At 43.7% G+C, this 24,653-nt stretch overlaps 1 protein-coding gene across 4 annotated transcripts in view; it reads right to left on the reverse strand.

The window, feature by feature from the left end:
* Window positions 1–24,653, reverse strand: part of NUSAP1 (nucleolar and spindle associated protein 1) — a 46,397-nt gene that overhangs the window by 15,597 nt on the left and 6,147 nt on the right. For 2 of the 4 annotated variants that reach the window (XM_039462818.2, XM_039462817.2), the window contains exons 2-6: window positions 23,545–23,613; window positions 18,292–18,435; window positions 16,233–16,386; window positions 10,320–10,421; window positions 7,869–7,978 (exon numbers count right to left, since the gene is read on the reverse strand). In XM_039462818.2, coding sequence (XP_039318752.1) covers window positions 7,869–7,978; window positions 10,320–10,421; window positions 16,233–16,386; window positions 18,292–18,435; window positions 23,545–23,613 — 579 coding nt within the window. Of the gene's footprint in view, window positions 1–7,868; window positions 7,979–10,319; window positions 10,422–16,232; window positions 16,390–18,291; window positions 18,436–23,544; window positions 23,614–24,653 lie in introns of all 4 variants that reach the window. The other 2 variants (XM_039462816.2, XM_039462815.2) reach the window with 1 other exon arrangement.

Consider the following 24,653-nt stretch of genomic DNA (forward strand, 5'->3'; position numbering starts at 1 on the left):
TAGAGACAGGGTTTTGCCATGTTGGCCAGGCTGGTCTCAAACTCCTGACCTCAAGTAATCTGCCTGCCTTGGCCTCCCAAAGTTCTTTGATTACAGGTGTGAACCACTGTGCCAAGGTATCCAGGCATTTTCTAACAAGAGACATAATGTAGCAAAACAGTTCCTTGTAGCCAAAAAGGGGAAAAAAGAGATTTTGAAAATATGGAACATTTGAGAACATTATATATAGTTTATTAAATATAAACTTAGGCTATGTGCAGTGGCTCACACTCTATAATCTCAGCACTTTGGGAGGCTGGGGCGGGAGGATCACTTAGCCCAGGAGTTCATGACCAGCCTGGGCAACATTAGGAGACCCTGTCTCTACAAAAACAAACAAACAAAATCAAACTTAAAGAAACTATTATATTTTTAACATGTTGAATCTACAATTAATTCCACCTCCTCCTTCTATCCCCAAACAAGAGCATTTTGAAGTCCTTTAAAACATAAAACTAAAGCAAAGAGGGAAGGAAATAAATGCTTGAAGGATTTCACTTAGGGTGTCTTTCTTAGATATTGTCAAGGCACAAAGAATAGTATCTTATTATCATTAGTCAAAGATCTGTTGCAAACAGAAGAAATGTTAACTATATTACCTGTCAACTGAGAAATGACAATTGAAATTAATATATACAAAAATAAAAATGTAGGTTAAGAACTAAATACAGGGACTAGAAATAAATATAATCTGGTGGGTCATGCCTGTTATCCCAGTAATTTTGTGAGGCAGAGGAGGGAGGACTGCTTGAGCCTCGGAGTTTGAGACCAGCCTGGACAACATAGCGAGACCTGTCTCTACAAAAAACTGAAAGGTAGCTGGGTGTAGTGGTGTATGACTATAGTCCCAGGTTCTAAGGAGGCTGAAGTGGGAGGATCACCTGAGCCCAGAGGGTTGAGACTGCAGTGAGCCATCACTGCACCATTGCACTACCACCTGGGTGACAGAGTGAGACTCTGTCTCAAAAAAAAAAAAAAAAAGAAGAAGAAAATGGCTGGGCATGGTGGCTTACATTTGTAATCCCAGCACTTTGGGAGGCTGAGGCAGGTGGATCACCTGAGGTCAGGAGTTAGAGATCAGCCTGAACAACATGGAGAAACCCTGTCTCTACTAAAAATACAAAATTAACATGGTGCAGTGGCGCATGCCTATAATCCCAGCTACTGGGGAGGCTGAGGCAGAAGAATCACATGAACACAAGAGGTGAAGGTTGTGGTGAGCCAAGACTGTGCCACTGTGCTCTAGCCTAGGCAACAAGAGCGAAACTCCATCTCAAAAAAAAAAAAACAAAAACAAAAACAAAACAAACAAAAAAAAACGAGACAGAGAGAACTTTCCTTCTTTCTTTTTGAGATGGAGAGTCACTCTGTTGCCAGGCTGGAGTAAAGTGGTGTGATCTTGGCTCACTGCAACCTCTGCCTCCTGGGTTCAAGCAATTATCCTGGCTCAGCCCAAGTAGCTGGGATTACAGGCGCCTACTACCATACCTGGCTAATTTCTATATTTTTAGTATAGATGGGGTTTTGTCATGTTGGCCAGGCTGGTCTTGAACTCCTGACCTCATGTGATCCACCCACCTCAGCCTTCCAAAGTGCTGGGATTACAGGCATGAGCCACTGTGCCCAGCCACACACACACACACACACACACGCGTGCGCGCACGTATGTGTGGCAATGCAACCTCTGCCTCCTGGGTTCAAGTGATTCTCCTGTCTCAGCTTCCCAAGTAGCTGGGATTACAGGTGCCCACCACCTTTTTTGAGACAGGGTCTCACTCTGTCACCCAGGCTGGAGTGCAGTGGCGTGATCTGGGCTTGCAGCAATCTTCTCTGCCTACCGGCTTCAAGTGTTTTTCCTGCCTCAACCTCCTGAGCAGCTGAAGGTAAGACCTTTCTAAGCTTTATAAAAAATTCATCCTTAAAAGGAAGACTTGGATAAATTTAACTACAATTAAAAACCTTCCACAAGGCAAGATACCATTAATATAGTTATAAGATAAACAATGGAAAAGTATAACAGGTAATATATACCATTAATATAAATAAATAAGAATGGGAAAACATTGAGAAAAAGTAAATCTGCATAAAAATAGCCAATTATAAAATATAAAGAGTTACAACAATATAAGGTACCTTGGGATACAGGTTTTCTGATCTTTATATAAACAAATAAATTACTTAAAATAAATAAATTCAATGAAGGTATGTATGTATTTCTTTGAGATGGGGTCATGCTGTGTTGCCCAGTCTGACTCATGGGCTCAAGCAATCCTCCCACCTCAGCCTCCCAAGAAGGTAGGATTATAGGCATGAGCCACCACACCCAGATAGGTTTCTGATTTTTTTAGAGGGCCACTTGACAACTAGATCAAACAAGTCTCCCTTTTCTTACCATGAAAGTCAAAGAGAAGCTGTCATGGCCAGAATGATTCTCTTTAGGATATCTGCTTATTGTTGTCCATCACCATCCAAATGATCAAGCCCCAAATGTGCCAAGAGCAACTTCATCTCAGGTATGGTGAAGTTAATGGAATTGATTTTTTATTCTCTAGTCTCCAAAGAAAGCATACCAAGTTACACATCTGATAGGGGAATTTCTTAAACATTTAGGTGGGACAGTGTTCTTTTAGAAATAAACTCATTCAGATAGGTCTACCAGGCAGGAGTTACACTAAAAAGTAGAAGAACTATTCGTTTATTCAACACATCTTCTAAGGCAACACTCAAAGTTGATGGTTCAAACAGTTGTTCTTGTTCTGTCCTTAACTTTTACTTAGAAAACTGAGTCACCCAAGGCCGGGTGCAGTGGCTCAAGCCTGTAATCCCAGCACTTTGGGAGGCCGAGGCGGGTGGATCACGAGGTCAAGAGATCGAGACCATCCAGGTCAACATGGTGAAACCCCGTCTGTACTAAAAATACAAAACATTAGCTGGGCATGGTGGCACGTGCCTGTAATCCTAGCTACTCAGGAGGCTGAGGCAGGAGAATTGCCTGAACCCGGGAGGCGGAGGTTGCAGTGAGCCGAGATGGCGCCATTGCACTCCAGCCTGGGTAACAAGAGCGAAACCCCGTCTCAAAACAAAACGAAACAAAAAAACCCAGAAAACTGAATCACCCATATTACAAAGTATAGAAAGCAGCAGCTTGACTTTTTTTTGTTTTTGGAACAGGGTCTCATTCTATCGCCAAGGCTGGAGTGCAACTGCATCATCCTGGCTCACTGCAGCCTCCGCCTCCCAGATTCAAGCAATTCCTCTGCCTCAGCCTCTCCAGTAGTTGGGATTACAGGCATGTGCCACCATGCCTGGAGAGTTTTTAATTTTTAGTAGAGACAGGGGTCTCACCATGTTGGCCAGGCTGGTCTCGAACTCCTGGCCTCAACTGATCTGCCTGATACAACCTCCCAAACTGCTGGATTACAGGCGTGCGCCACCATGCCCAGCAAATTTTTTTTTTAATTCTTTTTTTTTTTTTGAGAGAGAGTCTCACTCCATCACCAGGCACCAGCCTGGAGTGCAGTGACGCAATCTCAGCTCACTGCAACCTCCACCTCCCGGGTTCAAGCAATTCTCCTGCCTCAGCCCTCCGAGTAGCTGAGACTACAGGCGCGCACCACGATGCCCAGCTAATTTTTGTATTTTTAGTAGAGACAGGGTTTCAGCATGTTGACCAGGATGGTCTCAATCTCTTGATCTCATGATCCACCTGCCTTGGCCTCCCAAAGTGCTGGAATTGTAGGGGTGAGCCACCGAGCCCAGCCTTTTTTTTTTTTTTTTTTTTTTTTTTAAAGAGATGGGGTCTTATGGTGTTGCCGAGGTTGGTCTTGAACACTGGGGTTCAAGTGATCCTTTGGCTTCACCTTCCCAAAGTTCTGGATTGACAGGTGTGAGCCACTGTGTGAGGTTGAAAGCTTTTTAAATTTAATTTAATTAAAATTTTTTTTTTTTTGAGACTGAGTTTTACTCTTGTCCAGGCTGGAGTGCAATGGTGCAATCTTGGCTTACCACAACTTCCGCCTCCTGGGTTCAGGCAATTCTCCTGTCTCAGCCTATTGAGTAGCTGGGATTACAGGAATGTACCACCATGCCTGGCTAATTTTTTTTTTTTGAGACGGAGTTTCGCTCTTGTTACCCAGGCTGGAGTGCAATGGCATGATCTTGGCTCACTGCAACCTCTGCCTCCTGGGTTCAGGCAATTCTCCTGCCTCAGTCTCCTGAGTAGCTGGGATTACAGGCACGCGCCACCATACCCAGCTAATTTTTTGTATTTTTAGTAGAGACGGGGTTTTACCATGTTGACCACGTTGGTCTCGATCTCTTGACCTCGTGATCCACCTGCCTCGGCCTCCCAAAGTGCTGGGATTACAGGCTTGAGCCACCGCGCCCGGCCTAATTTTTATATTTTTAGTAGAGATGGGGTTTCACCATGTTGGCCAGGCTGGCCTCAAACTCCTGACCTTAGGTGATCCACCTCCCTTAGCCTCCCAAAGTACTGGGATTAAAGGTGTGAGCCACCACACCCTGCCTATTGTTTTTTTTTTTTTTTTTTTTTGAGATGGAGTATTGCTTTGTTCCCAGGCTGGAGTGCAGTGGCATGATCTCCCTGCACTACGACCTCCATCTCCTTGGTTTAAGCGATTCTCCTGTCTCAGCCTCTCAAGTAGCTAGGACTATAGGTGCCCAACACCACACCTGGTTAATTTTTGTATTTTTAGTAGAGACAGGGTTTCACCATGTTGGCGAATCCCTTAAACCCAAATGGTGGAGGTTGCAGTGAGCCAAGATTGCACCACTGTACTCCAACCTGGGTGACAGAGTAAGAATCCATCTCAAACAAAAAAAGAGATTGATAAGCAATGCTTTCAAATGTGGTAACAGTGAGGATGGGAGTGGTGGCTCATGCCTGTAATCTCAGCTACTCAATGGGCTGAGAAACTTTGGGAGGTCGAGGTAGGTGGATCACCTGCAGTCAGGAGTTTGAGACCAGCCTAGCCAACATGGTGAAACCCCGTCTATACTAAAAATATAAAAATTAGCTGGGCGTGACGCTATAATCTCAGCTACTTGGGAGAGTGAGATGGGCTTGATGGTAGTTGCCTGTTATCCCGGCTACTCAGGAGGCTGAGATGGGAGAATCGTTTGAATCTGGGAGGCGGAATTTGCAGTGAGCACAGATTGCCCCACTGCACTGCAGCCTGGGCAACAGAATTAGACTGTCTGAAATAAATAAATAAATAAAATTACAAATACAAATATTGGCCAAGTGTGGTGGTGGGCACCTGTAATACTAATTACTTTGGTGGCTGAGGCAAAAGAATCGCTTGAACTCAGGAGGTGGAGGTTGCAGTGAGCCAAGATCACACCACTGCACTTCAGCCTGGGTGAAAGAGTGAGACTCCATCTCAAAAAAAAAAAAACAAAATAAAAAACCTGATAAACAATGCCTTCAAATGTGGTAATGGTGAGGATGGGAGTGGTGGCTCATGCCTGTAATCCCAGCACTTTGGGAGGCCAAGGTGTAGTGGGCACAATCTCAACTCAGCTACTCTGGAGGCTGAGGCAGGAGAACTGCTTGAACCTGGGAAGCGGAGGTTGCAGTGAGCCGAAACTACACCACTGCCCTCCAGCCCGTGCAACAAGAGCAGGGGAAAAAAAAATTATGGCAATGTGAAACAAGTTATACATTGTTACAATGAATGTTTATTGTTTTAATTAAGCTTCTCACCTGGAAGCTTAAGTGTAGCAGGAGCAGTTGCTGGAAAGGATCTCTCGGACACCGGACACCGAATACAGAAGGAAAGAATTTATTTCAGCTGGGAGCCAGGTGGCATACATAGGTGCCTAACAGCCAAGCTTGTCTAACAAAGGGAGGTTCAGCCTTTATATAGGCTTATACTTTAGATGTTACACGTGGAAGAATCTTAGGTTCATAGTTTTAGGACTCACATGTGAAAAGGTTTTAGTTTAGTTTCAGGAATTACATATGAAAGGGTTCCGGTTTACAGTTTTAGGACTCACATGTGAAAAGGTTTCTGGTTTGATCTTGTTTTAAGTAAAAATAATGCCTTCTGGAGAGTTTCCCTAAGGCCTAGCCTGTTGTTTTCAGGAAGGAGATTGAGGAGGCCCTAGCTGGCCTGCTCTCTCTCTTCTATTGAGATGCACAGTGGATGACAGGTGGGGAGGGAATCTCATTTGCCTGGGTCTTCCTCCTCATCAGTACCTAAATTATTTACAACTTATCACCCAATGAGTTTTCCTTATTCCTAGTTGCCAGAAAACTTAAACTTACCTGAGTGACTGATGGTAATAAATACTGTACCTACTAATAGTGCTCATTTTCTGTACCTTTTAAATTGACCATACTATTTTATATTTAATACCATAAACTTAAATTACTTTGAGAACAGGCCTTAAATTCTTTTTGAGAAATGGGGAAGCTATGTAAAATAAACACATGGGTTAATAATTAAATACAGGGAAGAGAAATAAATATAATCTGGTGGCTCACATCTGTAATCCCAGCACTTTGGGAGGCCGAGGTGGGAGGATCACTTGTGCCTACGTGTTCAAGGACAGCCTAGGCATCATAGGGAGACCCGTCTTTGAGAAAAATACGTAAATCAGTAAATTTGTAAAAACGTGTTACTTGTCCTCCATTCAGCACTCCCTTAACACCAGATACCAATAACATCAACTTGCTAGAATGTCACTACCACATTTGAAATGTCTGCTAACTCGGCCTCAGAGTTGATTTTATCACCTTCTCTTACTCAAGAGGGCCTTGAGTTCTGTAAGACCTGGACTGGAAGCCCTCAAGGGTGGTGTTACCACAGGAACCCTTTAGGTTTACCACTATTAATCACCCATTTTCCTTTCCATAAGGGACAAGAGAAAGAAGATGGCTTCAGTCATAAGTTGGTTCACCCTCAATGAAAGTAATAGGCAGAACATCTAAATATGGAAAGCAGAATGACACTGCAATTTGGGAAATAGTTCCTCAGTCAGGATTCACTGTTTTTTGTTTTGTTTGCTTTTTTGACACAGTCTCACTCTGTCACTCAGGCTGGAGTGCAATGGTGACATCTTGGCTTACTGCGACCTCCACCTCCCCAGTTCAAGCAATTCTTCTGCCTCAGCCTCCCAAGTAGCTGGGATTACAGGTGTCCACCACTACCCTTAGCTGATTTTTTTTGTATTTTTAGTAGAGACAGGGTTTTACCATGTTGGCCAGGCTGGTCTTGAACTCCTGACTTCAGGTGATCAACCCACCTTGACATCCCCAAGTGCTGGGATTATAGGCATGAGCTACTGTATCCAGCCATGGATTCCCTGTTTTATCTGGAGGATTTTGAAAATTATCAGGGTATGGGAAAGCAAGTTTTAGATAAAGATGTATTAAACTCAAACAAATCTACTGGTAGAGTCACAGCCAGTTGTAACCATGGTGTTATAGTTTCAGAATTAAAATCAGTTTAGTTCCATTAAGAACATAATTTTGGCCGGGCACGGTGGCTCAAGCCTGTAATCCCAGCACTTTGGGAGGCTGAGGCGGGTGGATCACGAGGTCAAGAGATCGAGACCATCCTGGTCAAATGGTGAAACCCTGTCTCTACTAAAAATACAAAAAAATTAGCTGGGCATGGTGGCACATGCCTGTAATCCCAGCTACTCAGGAGGCTGAGGCAGGAGAATCGCCTGAACCCAGGAGGCGGAGGTTGCGGTGAGCCCAGATCACACCATTGCACTCCAGCCTGGGTAACAAGAGTGAAACTCCGTCTCAAAAAAAAAAAAAAAAAAAAAAAAAAAGGAACATAATTTTATCTACATACCTTTAGTTTACTGATGGAATTGTATTCTTCAAAATGTTTCTTTTTCCTCTTAATATATTGCTCAATGGACTCCATTTCCTTAAAATGAGCTTCATGAAGCTTCTTAAAGTCTAGAATGTTCCCCAATATAAAAATTAATAACTAAACAAAATCCATTTCTATATCTTTTCTGTTTTTCTGTTAATACTTATTTTCTTCTTTGCAGCCCGGACATTCAACTTCAATATAATATGTGCTAAAACATTAATTTCAAAATACTTTGTTTGTGGAAACTCAGTGGCAAAGCACATTCATCTTGTAAATTATCAACCATTCACATCTCTGCATTGTCTAATTTCACTAAATTGACATCTTGGTTTAGTTCAAAGGATGAGAGTAGATTTATCTCCTCTGGGCTGAGACTCTGACGTAAAAAGAGAAAAAAAGATTTATCTTCTCTTCCACCAATTAGTTGAGTGTTATTTAATCATGAATTTGGTAATTTATAACGCTCTATGTCAAGGACTGACAAATAAAGTGCAAGATAAATTATTTTAGGGCCGAGCATGGTGGCTTACGCCTATAATCCCAGCACTCTGGGAAGCTGAGGCGGGTGGATCACGAGGTCAGGAGTTCCAGACCAGCCTGGCCAATACAGTGAAACCATCTCTACTAAAAATACAAAAATTAGCGGGCTGTGGTGGCGGGCACCTGTAATCCCAGCTACTTGGAAGGCTGAGGCAGAAAATTGCTTGAACCCAGAAAGTGGAAGTTGCAAGTGAACCAAAATTGCACCACTATACTCAGGAAACTGAGGCATGAGAATCGCTTGAACGAGGGAGGTGGAGGTTGCAATGAACCGAGATTGCACCACTGCACTCCAGCCTGTGTGACAGAGTGAGACTCTGTCTCAAAAAAAAAAAAGTATTTTATGGTGGTATGGCCTCTGTTTCATATACTTCTTGTTTTTAAATTCTTTTTTTTTTTTTCTTTTAGCGCTACGATCTCAGCTCACTGCAAATGCCATTTCCTGGGTTCAAATGCTTCTCCTGCCTCCTGAGTAGCTGAGATTACAGGTGCCTGCCACGACACTCAGCTAACTTTCATATTTTTAGTAGAGATGGGGTTTCACCATGTTGGTCAGGCTGGTCTCAAACTCCTAACCTGTAGTGATCCACCCACCTTGGCCTCTCAAAGTGCTGGGATGACAGACCTGAGCTACCACTCCTGGCCTTTAAATTCCTTAAAAAATTTAAGAGCCGGCCAGGCGCGGTGGCTCACGCCTGTCATCCCAGCACTTTGGGAGGCTGAGGCGGGTGGATCACAAGGTCAAGAGATCGAGACAGGCTGGGCGCAGTAGCTCAAGCCTGTAATCCCAGCACTTTGGGAGGTCGAGGCAGGTGGATCATGGTGTCAAGAGATGGAGACCATCCTGGTCAACATGGTGAAACCCCATCTCTACTAAAAATACAAAAAAATTAGCTGGGCATGGTGGCACGTGCCTGTAATCCCAGCTACTCAGGAGGCTGAGGCAGGAGAATTGCCTAAACCCAGGAGGCAGAGGTTGCGGTGAACCAAGATCGCGCCATTACACTCCAGCCTGGTTAACAGGAGCAAAACTCCACCTCCAAAAAAAAAAAGAGTTCCAGACCATCCTGGTCAACATGGTGAAACCCCGTCTCTACTAAAAATACAAAACATTAGCTGGGCATGGTGGCGCGTGGCTGTAATCCCAGCTACTCAGGAGGCTGAGGCAGGAGAATTGCCTGAACCCAGGAGGCGGAGGTTGCGGTGAGCCGAGATCGCGCCATTGCACTCCAGCCTGGGTAACAAGAGTGAAATTCCGTCTCAAAAAATAAAAAAATTTAAGAGCCATTCTTAGCTCAAAGGATCTAAGACAGGCCAAAACAGGCAGCAGTTTGCTGAACACTGCTATATCCTATTCTGATTAAGTATATGAACACTTACCAAATTTTTAATATATAATGAACAGCATTCTAACTACTATAAATATACAATACTCAATCGACATTCTATGTGCCAAGCAATGTTTCAACAATACAAGATAGAGAAGAAGAATTACATGTCCAAAAACAGAGTCCCTCAGACTTATGAAAAACTTACTAGAAGGTGAGGATTGTACCAAGTACTTTGTGCATTCATTCATCAGATATTTATTGAATCCCTGCTGCATGCTATTTGCTGTGATAGAGAAGCAGCAGTCGAAAATGTATTCTCACTTTATGTATCTATCAATCTGATAAAACAGGTACTATAGTATAACTATTTCCACTTAACACCGAGGTAGCGGGTTTATTGAGGATAAGTAAGTTCCCCAAGATCTCCAAGCTAAAAAACGAGAAAACTAGAATATAAACTGCTTCTAGCATCTGTGCTTTTAGCTATTTTAGTCCAACATCAATCTGAAGTGGCTCAACCATTACTTATTATGTCTTTGTCTACAAAACTTACTTGGAGTAGTTGTTGCAGTTCTTTTATTTTTTCCAGGTTTGGATAACTCATCTGTGTAGATTTCTTTCTTTCTTTCTAAAGGTATCTTTGAATCTTTGTTACCTAAATCCAAAGATACAGAAATAATGAAGAATTTCAAAAAAGTTCTCATTAAGAAATATGTGTAAGTTGGCTGGGCACAGTGGCTCAAACCTGTAATCCCAGCACTTTGGGAGGCCAAAGAAGACAGATCACCTGAAGTTGGGAGTTCAAGACCACCCCAACCAACGTGGAGAAACCTCGTTCTCTACTAAAAATACAAAATTAGCTGGGTGTGATGGTGCATGCCTGTAATCCCAGCTACTCCAGAGGCTGAGGCAGGAGAATCATTTGAACCCAGGAGCTGGAGGTTGCAGTGAGCCGTGATCACGCCATTGCACAAGAGCGACATTCTATCTCCAAAAAGAATTACGTGTAAATTAACACAGCATTTTCACATGGTAGGCTCTACCAAGACGGTGGTAGAAACAGTACAAAAGGAGCACAAAGAATTAGGTACAGCATTCCTACAATTACAAGTCATATGCTTCAAGTAGACATTCAGATATTTTCTGTCGCCTCTGGAGAAGTTATATAAACATAACAAAGCTGGCCAGGTGCTGTAGCTCACGCCTGTAATCCCAGTACTTTGGGAGGCTGAGGTGGGTGGATGGTTTGAGACCAGCCTGGGCAACACAGCGAGACACTATCTCTCTTTTTAAAATATTATTTAATATAAATTAAATTTAAACAAATATATATATATTAGTTAAAAAATAAACTTTTCAGTTTTTATATGAACATAATATTACAACCAAAGTGATAAAAATCACATAATCTGTGGGGAACACTCCCGTGTGAGACCCCTAAAAGGCGTGAGTCTCACTATACGGTGAGTTTGATCTCAAACACAGTTTCCTACTGGAGGCAGTCGAGCTATCCGGAAATATAGGAACTGAAAGATGAATGATCAGTTTCTAATATCAACCACAATATCGTTTGGGCCTAAAACTATGCGTTGCTGCTAGACTGAGTGACCCCCTACCGGCAACCAGTTCCTGCTTTTAACCTTTTTATGACTTTAAGAATAATCCTTAAACCTTACTTACCAGACTGCCTTGTACCCTAGATAATGGTTCAACTGTCGATATTTGCAAAGCCAATACCACCATAAGGGATGGCTTTGATTTCTGACTCAGAGATTCCTGAATGGGGAAGTTGAGTTGAGTTAGGAGTAGACAAAGAAGAATCCGGTTAAAAGATATTCTGATAAGCAAAACCAGAAAACCTTTTCACATCTCAGTTCTAAAACAAGATCAAACCAGAGATACCTGCAGCCAGGAGGAATAATGTCTGGATGTAAACAAGCTTTGTGATCACAGGAAATTCTGTTACTTTTTACAACCACTGATTGTGCATCTGACTTTTCAATTGTATAGGCCATGTAAGGTATACATTTACATTTCGTCTTGCAACCATTGTGTATTTGACTTCTCTATTGTATAGGCCATGTGAGGCATACATTTACATTCCTCTTACTATGACGTAAACCAGAGCCAAGAAAGTGTATTTATTCCTGGCCTTTGAAAAATAAAATTTGCTGTTTAGGCACAGCCTATCAGCCCTCCAGATGCCTCGCTTCCTCTCTCTCTGTCTTTATTATTTTCCCAGGCGCACTCCCTCTTCCAGGTATTGGGACCCTCTTGCAAGTCGAAAGACCCCCGGGCAGACGTGCCTACCCGTCCGGACGGTCCACGACAATAATCCAAGCAGCCAAAGAAACACCATTAACATTTTGCATATTTCCTCTGTTCCTTTGGTTCTTATTCACATTTGGTTGTGGTTGGTTGGTTTATTGTTTTGAGACAGAATTTCGCTCTGTTGCCCAGGCAGGAATGCAGTAGCGTGATCTTGGCTCACTGCAACTTCTGCCTCTTGGATTCAAGAGATTCTCCTGCCTTAGCCTCCTGAGTAGTTGGGATTACAGGCGTGAGCCACCGCATCCAGCTAATTTTTGTATTTTTATTAGAGATGGGATTTTGTCACGTTAACTAGGCTGGTCTCGAACTCCTGACCTCAAGTAATCCACCCACCTCAGCCTCCCAAAGTGTTGGGATTGCAAACATGAGCCACTGCATCCAGCTTCTTAGCTTTTGTTAATAGACAAGGTCTCACTATGGCCTTGAACTTCTGGGTTACTTCTGCCTCAGTCTCCTGAAAAGCTGAGACCACAGGCATGTGCCACTGTAGCCAGCTTATTTTTTTTTTTCAATACAGTTGAAATTATGTTATACATTAGGTTTGGTATTTTTTCCCATTTATATAATGATTTTCCACATTCTGTCATTTATTTTTTGACCTTAATGGAATTTATCAGGGAAGGAAGGAAAAGAACCATCACAGGCAGACGGAATAATAGTGATATATAAAGATGTACTACAGTGAAAATAATGACATTCAGAGAGAGACTGAGGTAGGCTGAAATTGCCGAAGTATAGAGTGCATAAGAAGGAGTGGATGACATTTAGGACAGGTAATAGGTTAAACCATAAAGTGCCCCGTATAATATGCTATAGAGTTGAGTCTAATCTACAAATAGAAGAAAGCCTCGATCTTACATTTTTTTCAATTTGAGACAATCTATTTTAAAAATACACTATAGTTTTCATCTCAATTATTTTTTTCTTTTCTTTCATCCACTGGTTTACAAGCAAGTGGGTTTCCAAGAAATACCATTTCTAAAGTTGTTGTCATCCTTATGATTCCCAAATGTATTCATAAAACAAGGCCAAAGAATGTTCTGTCAGAGTTGGTATGGCTGCAGGGGCTTCTGCTTAGACATTGGCTCTAAAACCAGAAAGTGAAAGTTTCATAAGAAACAGGGTATTTGGCAGGGCTTGGTGGCTCACACCTGTAATCCTTGTACTTCAGGAGGCCAAAGTGGGTGGATCACCTGAGGTCAGGAGTTGGAGACCAGCCTGGCCAACATGGTGAAACCTTGTCTCTACTGAAAATACAAAAATTAGCCAGGCATGGCAGTGCACACCTGTAATCCCAGCTACTTGGGAAGCTGAGGCAGTAGACTTACTTGAGCCTGGGAGAAGAAGGTTGCAGTGAGCTGACATAGTGCCACTACACTCCCACCTGGGTGACAGACTGAGACTCAAAAGAAAAAAAACAAACAAAGGATATTTATGTGAGGTAACTCTGCACGGGGTACTTATTCATTACAAGTGGTAAAACAGTAACTTCACAAAGTTACTAGCAGATACCACCATAAACAACTGGTGGAAGTTAACATTACTAGTCATAGGAAAAACCAGCACTTGTGCCTCCTAGGGTGCTTACAGAGGAAGCAACAGCACTGCTCTGTGGGATTCCTGCCAACAACCCATAGTCCGAATCTAAACATGAAGACATATTAGACAAACCAAGTCAGAGGAGAAAAAACTAGCCTCTATTAAAAAATGTTGGCCAGGCATGGTGGCTCATACGTGTAAACCCAGCATTTTCGGAGGCTGAAGTAGGGAGCTCAGGAGTTTGAGACCAGCCTGGGCAGCATGGTGAAACCCTGGCTCTACTAAAAATACAAAAATTAGCCGGGCATGGTGGTGCATGCCTTTAGTTCCAGCTACTTGGGAGGCTGAGGCTGCAGTGAACTGAGATTGTGCCACTGCACTCCAGCCTGGGTAACAGAGCAAGATTCTGTCTCAAATAATAATAATAATAATAATAATAATAATAATAATAATTGGGTCTTTCTTTTCAGAAGCCCCTCTCTTTCACTAGAGAGAGCTATTCTCTTTTCTCTTTCTTTTGCCTACTAAACCTCTGGCATGATCTCGGCTCACTGTAACCTACATCTCCCGGATTCAAGCAATTCTCCCACCTTAGACTCCTGAGTAGCTGGGATTACAGGTGTGTGCCTCAGTGCCCGGCTAATTTTTGTATTTTTAGTAGGAAGTGTTACACAGCTGGGTGCTGTGGCTCACGCTTGTAATCCCAGCACTTTGGGAGGCTGAGGTGGGCGGATCAGGAGGCTGAGGTCAGGAGTTCAAGACCAGTCTGGCCAACATAGTGAAACCTCGTCTCTAGTAAAAATAAAAAATTAGCTGAGTTGCTGGCATGTGCCTGTAGTCCCAGCTACTCAGGAGGCTGAGGCAGGAGAATCGCTTGAACCTGGGAGGTGGAGGTTGCAGTGAGCTGAGATTGTACCACTGCACTTGAGCCTGGGCGATGGGTCGCAGAGTGAGACTCCAACTCAAAAAATAAAATAAAACAACAGGGTTTTGCCACGTTGGCCAGGCTGGTCTCGAACTCTTGGCCTTAAGTGATCCATCCCCCTAGGCTTCCCAAAGTGCTAGGATTACAGGTGTGAGCCACCGAGCCCAGGCCAACACTTAGAAATTCTATAATGGGCCAGGCATGGTGGCTTATACCTATAATCCCAGCACTTTGGGAAGGTGAGGCAAGTAGATTATCTGAGATCAGGAGTTTGAGACCAGCCTGGTCAACATGGTGAAACCCCCACCTCTACCAAAAATACAAAAATTAGCCAGGCATAATGGCATGCGCCTATAATCCCAGCTACTCAGGAGGCTGAGGCAGGAGAATCCCTTGAACTAGGGAGGCGGAGGTTGCAGTGAGCCAAGATCACTGCATTGCACTCCAGCCTGGGCAACAAAGCAAGACTCCACCTCAAAAAAAAAAGTAAAGCAATTGTGTAACATAGTGCTATGGGTTGAATTGTGGGCCCCTAAAATATATACTGAAGTCCTAACAACTAATCCCTGTCATATGACCTTATTTAGATATAGGCATTTTTTTCCAGATGCAATAAAGATGAAGTCATTTGGACCTTCTTTTAATTTTTTGAGATACAGTCTCGCTGTGTCCATGAAGGGATAAAGTAGTATGAACATAGCTAATGGCATCCTTAACCTCCTGGGTTCAAGTGACCGTCTCACCTCAGCCTCCTGAGAAGCTGGGACCACGGGTGTGCACCATCATGGCTGGCTAATTCTTTTCTTTGTAGACACAGGTTCTTGCCATGTTACCCAGGCTGGTCCAGAACTCCTAGGCACAAGCAATCCTCCTACCTTGACTTCCTAAAGTAATGGGGGTACAGGCATGAGCCACTATGCCTGACATATTTGGGTGGATCCTAATACAATATAACTGGTGTCCTATTAAGAAGACATAGAGAATGTCATGCACTGTCAGAGCCAGAGACTGGCATGATACAGCTGCAACCTATTCTCCCACCTCAGTAATTCTCCCACCTGGGCCTCCTGAGTAACTAGGATTAAAGGTGCGTGCGCCAGTGCCTTTTTGTATTTTTAGTAGAAACAGAGTTTCATGGCCAGGTGTGGACACCAGCCATGGCAAAGTAGTCAGAGGCAAGGAAGGATTCCACCCAGAGTCCTAGAGAAGCATGGTCTTGCTGACACATTGATCGTGGACTTCCACCCTCTAGAACCATGAAAGAGTAAATTTCTGTTCTTCTAAGCCGCCCAGTTTGTGGTACCTCACAACAGTACTAAGAAATTAATGTACATGGCTACTTCTAGCAATTCTGGGGTTTTTTTTAAGATGGAGTCTCACTGTCACCCAGGCTGAAGTGCAGTGGTGCAATCTCGGCTCACTGCAACCTCCACCTTCCGAGTTCAAGCGATTCTCCTGCCTCAGCCTCCCGGGTAGCTGGGACTACATGCTACCACACCTTGCTCATTTTTATTTTTAGTAGACATGAGGTTTCACCATGTTGGCCAGGCTGGTCTTGAACTCCTGACTTCACGTGATCTGCTTGCCTCAGCCTCTCAAAGTGCTGGGATTACAGGTATGAGCCACTGTGCCTGGCTGCAATTCTGGTTTTTAAGAAGTTACCCGACATACCATTTATTCCACGTTTTCCTGAGGAAACAGCATTCTTAGCTCCTTGGTGCTCATCTGGAGAATAAACTTCCGCAGTAGCTCTGAAATCCTGGCTTTCCTGCTTTTCATGATTCTGGAATTCAGTAGGATCACTTATTTTTATCTCCGAATGATCCTGCTACAAATTTAAAAAAGGAAATAAAAGATTTCGATGATAAATAAGAATTGCTGCCTTCTAAAGATAAGTACCAATATGAGGAGGAAAAGGGGTCAAAGGAAGAAAAGTAGGAGAATGAGATTTTTGGTGGCAGATTTGGTTCTCTGCATTATTAAGTGTCATGAGAATATACATTTGAGAATAAGAGATACTAGGGCACATTAACCGGTAAAATAGAAATGGCAAGATTAGCTCTCTTAGCAAGGACAAATGAAGAAACCTAGATAGTCTACTGAGCAAATAACTATATGAAGATAGAAAAGAAAATTAATTCAGTGTTTTGGGGCCGGGCATGGTGGCTCACACCCGTAATCCCAGAACTTTAGGCGCTTGAGATGTGTGGATCACCTGAGGTCAGGAGTTTGAGACCAGCCTGGGCAACATGGTGAAATCGCATCTTTACTGAAAATACAAAAATTAGCTTGGCATAGTCGTGGGCACCTGTATTCCCAGCTACTCGGGAGGCAGAGGCAAGGCAGGAGAATTGCTTGAACCCGGGAGGCAGAAGTTGCAGTGAGCTGAGATCATGCCTTTGCACTCCATACTGGACAATGAGAGTGAAACTCCACCTCAGAAAACAAACAAACCAAAAAGGCTGGGCATGGTGGCTCACACCATGTAATCCCAACACTTTGGGAGGCTGAGGAGGGCGGATTACTTGAGGTCAGGAGTTCAAGACCAGCCTGACCAACATGGTGAAATTCCATGTCTACTGAAAATGCAAAAACTAGCTGGGTGTGGTGGCCGGCATCCTGTAATCCCAGCTACTCAGGAGGCTAAGGTAGGAGAATTGCTTGAACCTAGGAAACTGAGGTTGCAGTGAGCCGAGATTTAGCCACTGCCCTCCAGTCTGGCACCCGGCGCCGGAGCAAGACTCTGTCTCAAACAAAAAAACCCAAAAAAGCACATTTAATGCTTGTTTCTCTTTTCTTCCTATCTACTACACTTAAGTAAACATTTAATGAATGTTCATAGTTATACAACAAATATTTAATGTGAACTTAATACTTAAAAGTGCTTCCTAGGCCGGGTGCGGTGGCTCATGCCTGTAATCCCAGCACTTTGGGAGGCTGAGGCGGGTGGATCATGAGGTCAAGAGATTGAGACCATCCTAGTCAACATGGTGAAACCCTGAAAAATACAAAAAATCAGCTGGGCATGGTGGTGCGTGCCTGTAATCCCAGCTACTCAGGAGGCTGAGGCAGAATTGCCTGAACCCAGGAGGCGGAGGTTGCGGTGAGCCGAGATCGCAGCATTGCACTCCAGCCTGGGTAACAAAAGCGAAACTCCGTCTCAAAAAAAAAAAAAAAAAAAAAGTGCTTCCTGAGGGAAGAGCCCTGAGATGCAGTAATGAGCAGCTAGACTTGGGTCTGTTTTTTTGTTTTTTTGTTTTGATTTTCTTCGGGTCTGGGTTTTCTTTTCTTTTTTTTTTTTTTTTGAGACGGAGTTTCGCTCCTTACCCAGGCTGGAGTGCAATGGCGCGATCTCGGCTCACCGCAACCTCCGCCTCCTGGGTTCAGGCAATTCTCCTGCCTCAGCCTGCTGAGTAGCTGGGATTACAGGCACGCGCCACCATGCCCAGCTAATTTTTTGTATTTTTAGTAGAGACGGGGTTTCACCATGTTGACCAGGATGGTCTCGATCTCTTGACCTCGTGATCCACCCACCTCAGCCTCCCAAAGTGCTGGGATTACAGGCTTGAGCCACTGCACCCGGCGGGTCTGGATTTTCATGGAGCTTACAGTACACAGTAAGCTTACAAACACGTGACATCACATGGGAATTTAAAAAGAAAGCTTCTTAAGTATATGCCAATTTTGGCATAGGTGGTGGTATATCTTCAGTTTGTAAATATCCATTCACCTGGGAGTCAGGGTCCACACGGACAGTCTTGTGCCTTCTCCTTGTTTTGGTGACATGGCCAGTTGGCTGTCTCTCGGCTTGTTCCTGGCTGCTGATCTGTATCTCAGTCTCATGACAAGAGGATGCTGAAGTTTGACTTTCATCCTGAAAAGAGAGGTATTAATCCGCTATGTGCTATGTATATAGTTATAATGCTCAGAAAGAATCAGCATTTAGACCGAATAAAAAACATACTACAGATACAAAAGAAAAATTTTAAAACTCTCTAACACTAAATTGTTGGCAAAGACAAGAATTATAGAGTATTTAGGCCAGGCACGGTGGCTCACACCTGTTAACCCAGCACTTTGGGAGACCATGTCAAGTGGATCACCTAAGGTCAGGAGTTTTTTGACGGCTGGAAAACTTTGTCCATTCTCATTCTTTCACACCAAAATGAAATCTGGAGGGATCACTTTATTTTGTTATATTTTTTGGAGACAGGGTCTTATTCTGTCACACAGGCTGGAGTGCAGTGTCACAATCAGGGCTCATTGGAGTCTGGACCTTCTGGGCTCAGGCAATCCTCCCACTTCAGCTGCTTGAGTAGCTGGAACTATAGGTGTGTACCACGCCTGGCTAATATTTTGTTTTTTTTTTCGTAGAGGATGGGGTTTTGCCATGTTGCCTGGGGTCATCTAGAACTCCTGGGCTGAAGGGATGTGCCCACCTCAGCCTCCTGAAGTGCTGGAATCACAGGCATAAACCACTGTGCATGGCCATGAAATTAAAGATTTAAATGCAAAAGTTGAACTATAAAAGCACTAGAAAACAAATAGATGTATATATTATCATGAATGTGAGGACGTCCTTTTTTTATATATTTAATTTATTTATTCTTGCTCTGTCGCCCAAACTGGAGTGCTGTGGCCTAATCTCAGCTCACTGCAACCTCTGTCTCCTGGGTTCAAGAGATTCTCCTGCCTCAGCATCCCAAGTAGCTGGGATTACAGGCATGTGCCACCACGTCTGGCTAATTTTTTGCAATTTATTTTTGAATAATTTTTTTGAAACAGACGGGGTTTCACTGTGTTAGCCAGGCTGGTCTTGATTTCCTGACCTCATGATCCCCCCATATTAGCCTCCTGAAGTGCTGGGATTACTGGTGTGAGCCAGAGTGCCCAGCTGAGGAAGTCCTTCTTAAGCATGTTATCTTACCTGGAAACTATAAAGGAAAACCTTGATTTGGTTTTGGCATTTATGCATTTTGTTATAAGTAAATGCTAATTAAAAAAGATAAACTGCCGGGCGCGGTGGCTCAAGCCTGTAATCCCAGCACTTTGGGAGGCCAAGGCGGGTGGATCACGAGGTCAAGAGATCGAGACTGTCCTGGTCAATATGGTGAAACCCCGTCTCTACTAAAAATACAAAAAAAAGTAGCTGGGCATGGTGGCACATGCCTGTAACCTGAGCTACTTAGGAGGCTGAGGCAGGAGAATTGCCTGAACCCAGGAGGCAGAGGTTGCGGTGAGCCGAGATCGCGCCATTGCACTCCAGCCTGGGTAACAAGAGCGAAACTCCGTCTCAAAAAAAAAAAAAAAAGATAAACCAATACATACATATCGCTGAAAAAAAAATCAAATACCATAGAAAAGATTGTAATGAAAGCAACTGGGGCCTGGTGTGGTGGCTCAACTATAATCCCAGCACCTTGCGAGGCAGATGGGAAGGATTACTTGTGGTCAGGACCTGAAGAGTGGCCTGGCACACATGGTGAAACCCTGTCTCTGCTAAAAATACAAAAAATTAGTTGGGCATGGTGGCACATGTATGTAATCCCAACTACTCGGGAGGCAGAGGTTGTAGTGAGCCCAGATCGCACCACTGCACTCGAGCATGGGTGACAAAGTGAGACTGTGTCTCAAAACAAAAAAAGAAAAAAGAAAAGCAATTGGTTCTCTGCCCAACCTCGTTATTCATGAGGCTTAAGTTCAGGTTGTTATTTATATATCTCTAGTGATTTGCTGACAGGATGGGATATTCATTCATATTTTCCTATTTTTAGTGCTTATTACATGCTAACGTTTAGCTTATTTGTACTCTCATCTTCCTAAGAGAATTACACCACTTTTGTCACTCTATTACTTTTACTGTTTTTTTCTTTTGAGACAGTTTTGCTCTTGCCACCCAGGCTGGAGTGCACTAGGGTGATCTTGGCTCACTGCAACTTCCACCTCCTGGGTTCAAGCAGTTCTCCCGCCGCAGCTAGCTGGGACTATAAGTGCATGCCACCACACCCAGCTAATTTTTATATTTTTTTGTTTTTGTGTTTTGGATGAAGTTTGGCTCTGTCACTCAGGCTGGATGGAGTTCAGTGGCGTGATGTCAGCTCTCTGCAACCTCCGCCTCCCGAGTTTCAAGCAATTCTCCCACCTCAGCCTCCCAAGTAGCTGGGATTACAGGTGCATGCCACTATGCCTGGAAGATTTTTTTAGTTTTTTGTAGAGACAGAGTTTTGCCATGTTGGCCAAGCTGGTCTCAAACTCCTGACCTCAGGTGATCCACCCGCCTTGGCCTCCCAAAGCACTGGGATTACAGGCGTGAATTACCACGCCAGGCCAATTTTTAAATTTTTAATAGCGACAGGGTTCCACCATGTTGGCCAGGGTATTCTTGAATTCCTCTGCCCGTCTCGGCCTCCCAAAGTGCTGGGATTATAGGTGTAAGCCACTGCACCCGGCTTTAGTTACTCCTATATATACATTTGAATCTTGTTGCAAAACTAGAGGCAATATAGCCTCTAAGCTACCCATATTGGCACCTTTGTATGTCACTATACCTCTTGTTGTTCCTTTCACTTCTCAAGTTCTGTCATCTATTTATTATTGGTATCAAAACTGATAACATTTATAGTCTGTTTTATAATCTTATTTTTTCTGTCTCTTTTTGTTTTGTTTTTTTAATAAAGACGGGGTTTCACCATGTTGGTCAGGCTGGTCTTCAACTCCCGACCTCAGGTGATCCACCCGCCTTGGCCTCCAAAGTGCTTGGCTTACGGGCGTGAGCCACCATGCCTGGCCCTCTTTTTGTTTTTGTTTTTTTTGAGATAGAGTTTCGCTCTTGTTACCCAGGCTGGAGTGCAATGGCGCGATCTTGGCTCACTGCAACCTCCACCTCCTGTGTTCAGGCAATTCTCCTGCTTCAGCCTCCTGAGTAGCTGGGATTACAGGCACGTGCCACCACGCCCAGCTAATTTTTTTCGTATTTTTAGTAGAGACAGGGTTTCACCATGTTGACTAGGATGGTCTGGATCTCTTGACCTCGTGATCCACACGCCTCGGCCTCCTAAAGTGCTGGAATTACAGGCTTGAGCCACCGCGCCCAGCCTGTTTTTTTTTTTTTTTTTTAAGACAGGGTGTCACTCTCATTGCCCAGGATGGAGTACAGTGGCATGATCTTGGCTCACTGCAGCCATGACTTCCCAGGCTCAAGTGATCCTCCCACCTTAGCCTCCCCAGTAGCTGAGCTGGGACTACATGGGCACTCCACCACACCCAGCTAATTTTTATATTTTTTGTTAAGACAGAGTTTTGCTATGTAGTCCAGGCTGGTCTCTAACTTCTGGGCTTAAGCAATCTGCCTGTCTCAGCCTCCCAAAGTGTTGAGATTTCAGGTGTTAGCCACCATGCCTGGCTTTGTTATATAACCTTAATTGTATCATCTATGCTTAGTCTACCTAGCTTTATCTTAAGAGTTGATAAATCAGTAAGTCATTGTAATACTTTTTAAAAAACAAGCTGGGCCAGGTGTGGTGGCTCACACCTGTAATCCCAGCACTTTGGGAGGCCAAGGCAGGCAGATTACGAAGTCAAGAGATTGAGACCATCCTGGCTAACACAATGAAACCTCATCTCTACTAAAAATACAAAAAATTAGCTGGGCATGGTGGCATGCACCTGTAGTCCCAGCTACTCAGGAGACTGAGGCAGGAGAATTACTTCAACCCGGGGGTTGCAGTGAGCTGAGATCATGCCACTGCACTCCAGCCTGGGCAACAAGAGCAAACTCTGCCTCAAAAAAAAAATAAATAAATAAACCACAATAAAAGTAACTAATACAGCGACTAAAGTGGTATAATTATCTTACAAAGATGATAGTAAGATGAGACTCCATCTTAGGAAAAGAAAAAAAAAAAAAAAAGCTGTTGGCCAGATGCAGTGGCTTATACCTGTAATCCCAGCACTTTCAGAGGCCAAGGTGTTGGCTAGGAACTCGAGACCAGCCTGGCCAATATGGAGAAACTCTGTCTCTACTAAAAATACAAAAAAATTAGCTGGGCATCGCAGTGCATGCCTGTAATCCCAGCTACTTGGGAGACTGAGGCAGGAGAATCGCTTGACCCGGGAGGCAGAGGTTGCAGTGACCTGAGATCATGCCGTTGCACTCCAGCCTGGGCAACAAGAGAGAAACTCCGTCTTTAAGAAAAAAAAAAAAATCAATACAAAGGTAAAATGTTCTAAAGGAGGAATAATTGCATTTTTGCTAAGAAAGTAAGCCCAGGAGGGTGAGGCATGAGAATCATTTGAACCTGGGAGGCAGACGTTGCAGTCAGCTGAGATCATGCCACTGCACTCCAGCCTAGATAACAGAGTGAGACTCTGTCTCAAAAAAATAAAATATAACAGCAAGCTGTCAGTTATTTTTTGTATTATCTTCATTTCCCTTAGGGTCATCTTTTCATTTCCTTCTTTTTTAGAGACAGTATCTTGCTCTGTTGCCCAGCTGGATTACAGTGGCTTGCTCATAGTTCATTGCGGCCTCTATTTCCTGAGCTCAACTGACCTTCCCACCTTATCCTCCCAATCAGCTGGGCCCACAGGTATGTGTCAGCGCACCTAGCTAATTGTTTTAATTTTGTAGAAATAGGGTCTCCTTATGTTACCCAAGCTGGTTGTCAACTCCTAGGCCAAAGTCGTCCTCCTGCTTTGGCCTCCCAAAATGCTGGGATTACAGGCATAAGCCTCTATGCCCAGTCCATTTTCTTTTTAGCTTTCCTCAAATGTCTCATGATTGTTGGTTGTCTATTTGTATTTCTTTATATTTTTCTTTTTTGAGACAGGGTCTCCCTGTCACCCAGGCTGAAGTGCAATGGCGTGAGCCACCACACCCAGCCAACAGAATGTCTTAAATCATCACTAGTTGTGTGTTAATTGCCCATTAACTAAATATGATTGTTTTGCTAGCTAACAGGTAAACATAAAAAACATTACTCACCGGATTCTCATTTCCTTTTCTTGCCTCACGATTAATGTGGCCTTTCACGGCTTTTAACAACTTGTCTGTCTGCAAGAGAGATCTTATAATCAGAGCCAAAAATCAAACAAGAAAGACAAGGAATGTACTCTGGTCAGACCACAGGAATGCTCTAAGTCTCTGCTCTAAGGAATTTCACATCAGAGTGGAAAAGTTAGACAAGGAAAGAAGCAATTGCAATACAGTGGGGTAAATGCCCATGCTATGAGGCTCAGGCTGCCTTGGGAACATAGGTAGGCGTGGCCATTAAAGTTGGGACTGCTAGGGTAGACTTCAGCAAGTATCTGCACAGGGCAGTTCTCAGATAAAGATGTAATGTCTCTAATTGCTGAGATCTAAAGGATGAACAGGAGAGCTGAACGTAGAGAAACAGGTAAAGGAATAGCACGGCAAGGCAACAATGAGGGTGGAGTTTGCAGAACTGAAGTTCAGTGTGGCTGGAGCATGGAGCTGTTGCAGGAGATAACAGGAGACAATGCTGGGAAAGTGAGCAGCAGCCTCATGTTGCCAAGCCTTGTAAGCCTTTAAAAAGTATGAACTTTACTCTCAGAGAAAAGAGCAATCTCTGAAGAGTTCACAGCAAGGCAGTGGGTGATCAATTTTGCATTACTCAGAATGATTACTCTACCTGCACAATGCGCAAGATGATTTTGATGGGGATGAGACTCAAGACAAGGATACAGCTAGGAGGCTAATGTAGGAAACCAGAAATGCTGTGGCCTGAATTAGAATAGGGTTAAGGCTGTCTGGATGGAGTCAAAACCTTCTTAGGAAGTGAAATCAGTGTGAACATGAGAGTTGCAGAGGGAAACTTTGTTATGCCAAGGTTTCTGGCTTGGACAGCTGGTGATGTGTGGTGTGGTCCCTAAGATGAGAATTGCAAAAGGTGATAGGGTCTCAGGGAGAAGGTTATAGGTCCCTGTGGAGGGAAGGGAACACTGAGCTTCTCTTCCCAACCTAGGAAAGCTTCTCTTGTTGTTCTTTCCTGAAAGAAGATTAATTTGGTTGGTTACATTTTTCTGTGCTTTAAAAGTCAAGTTTATTGGTTGGGTTCTCTTTCCTTCCTCTTC

Source organism: Saimiri boliviensis, chromosome 2, assembly GCF_048565385.1.
Source record: "Saimiri boliviensis isolate mSaiBol1 chromosome 2, mSaiBol1.pri, whole genome shotgun sequence".
In the NCBI taxonomy this organism is placed as follows: domain Eukaryota; kingdom Metazoa; phylum Chordata; class Mammalia; order Primates; family Cebidae; genus Saimiri; species Saimiri boliviensis.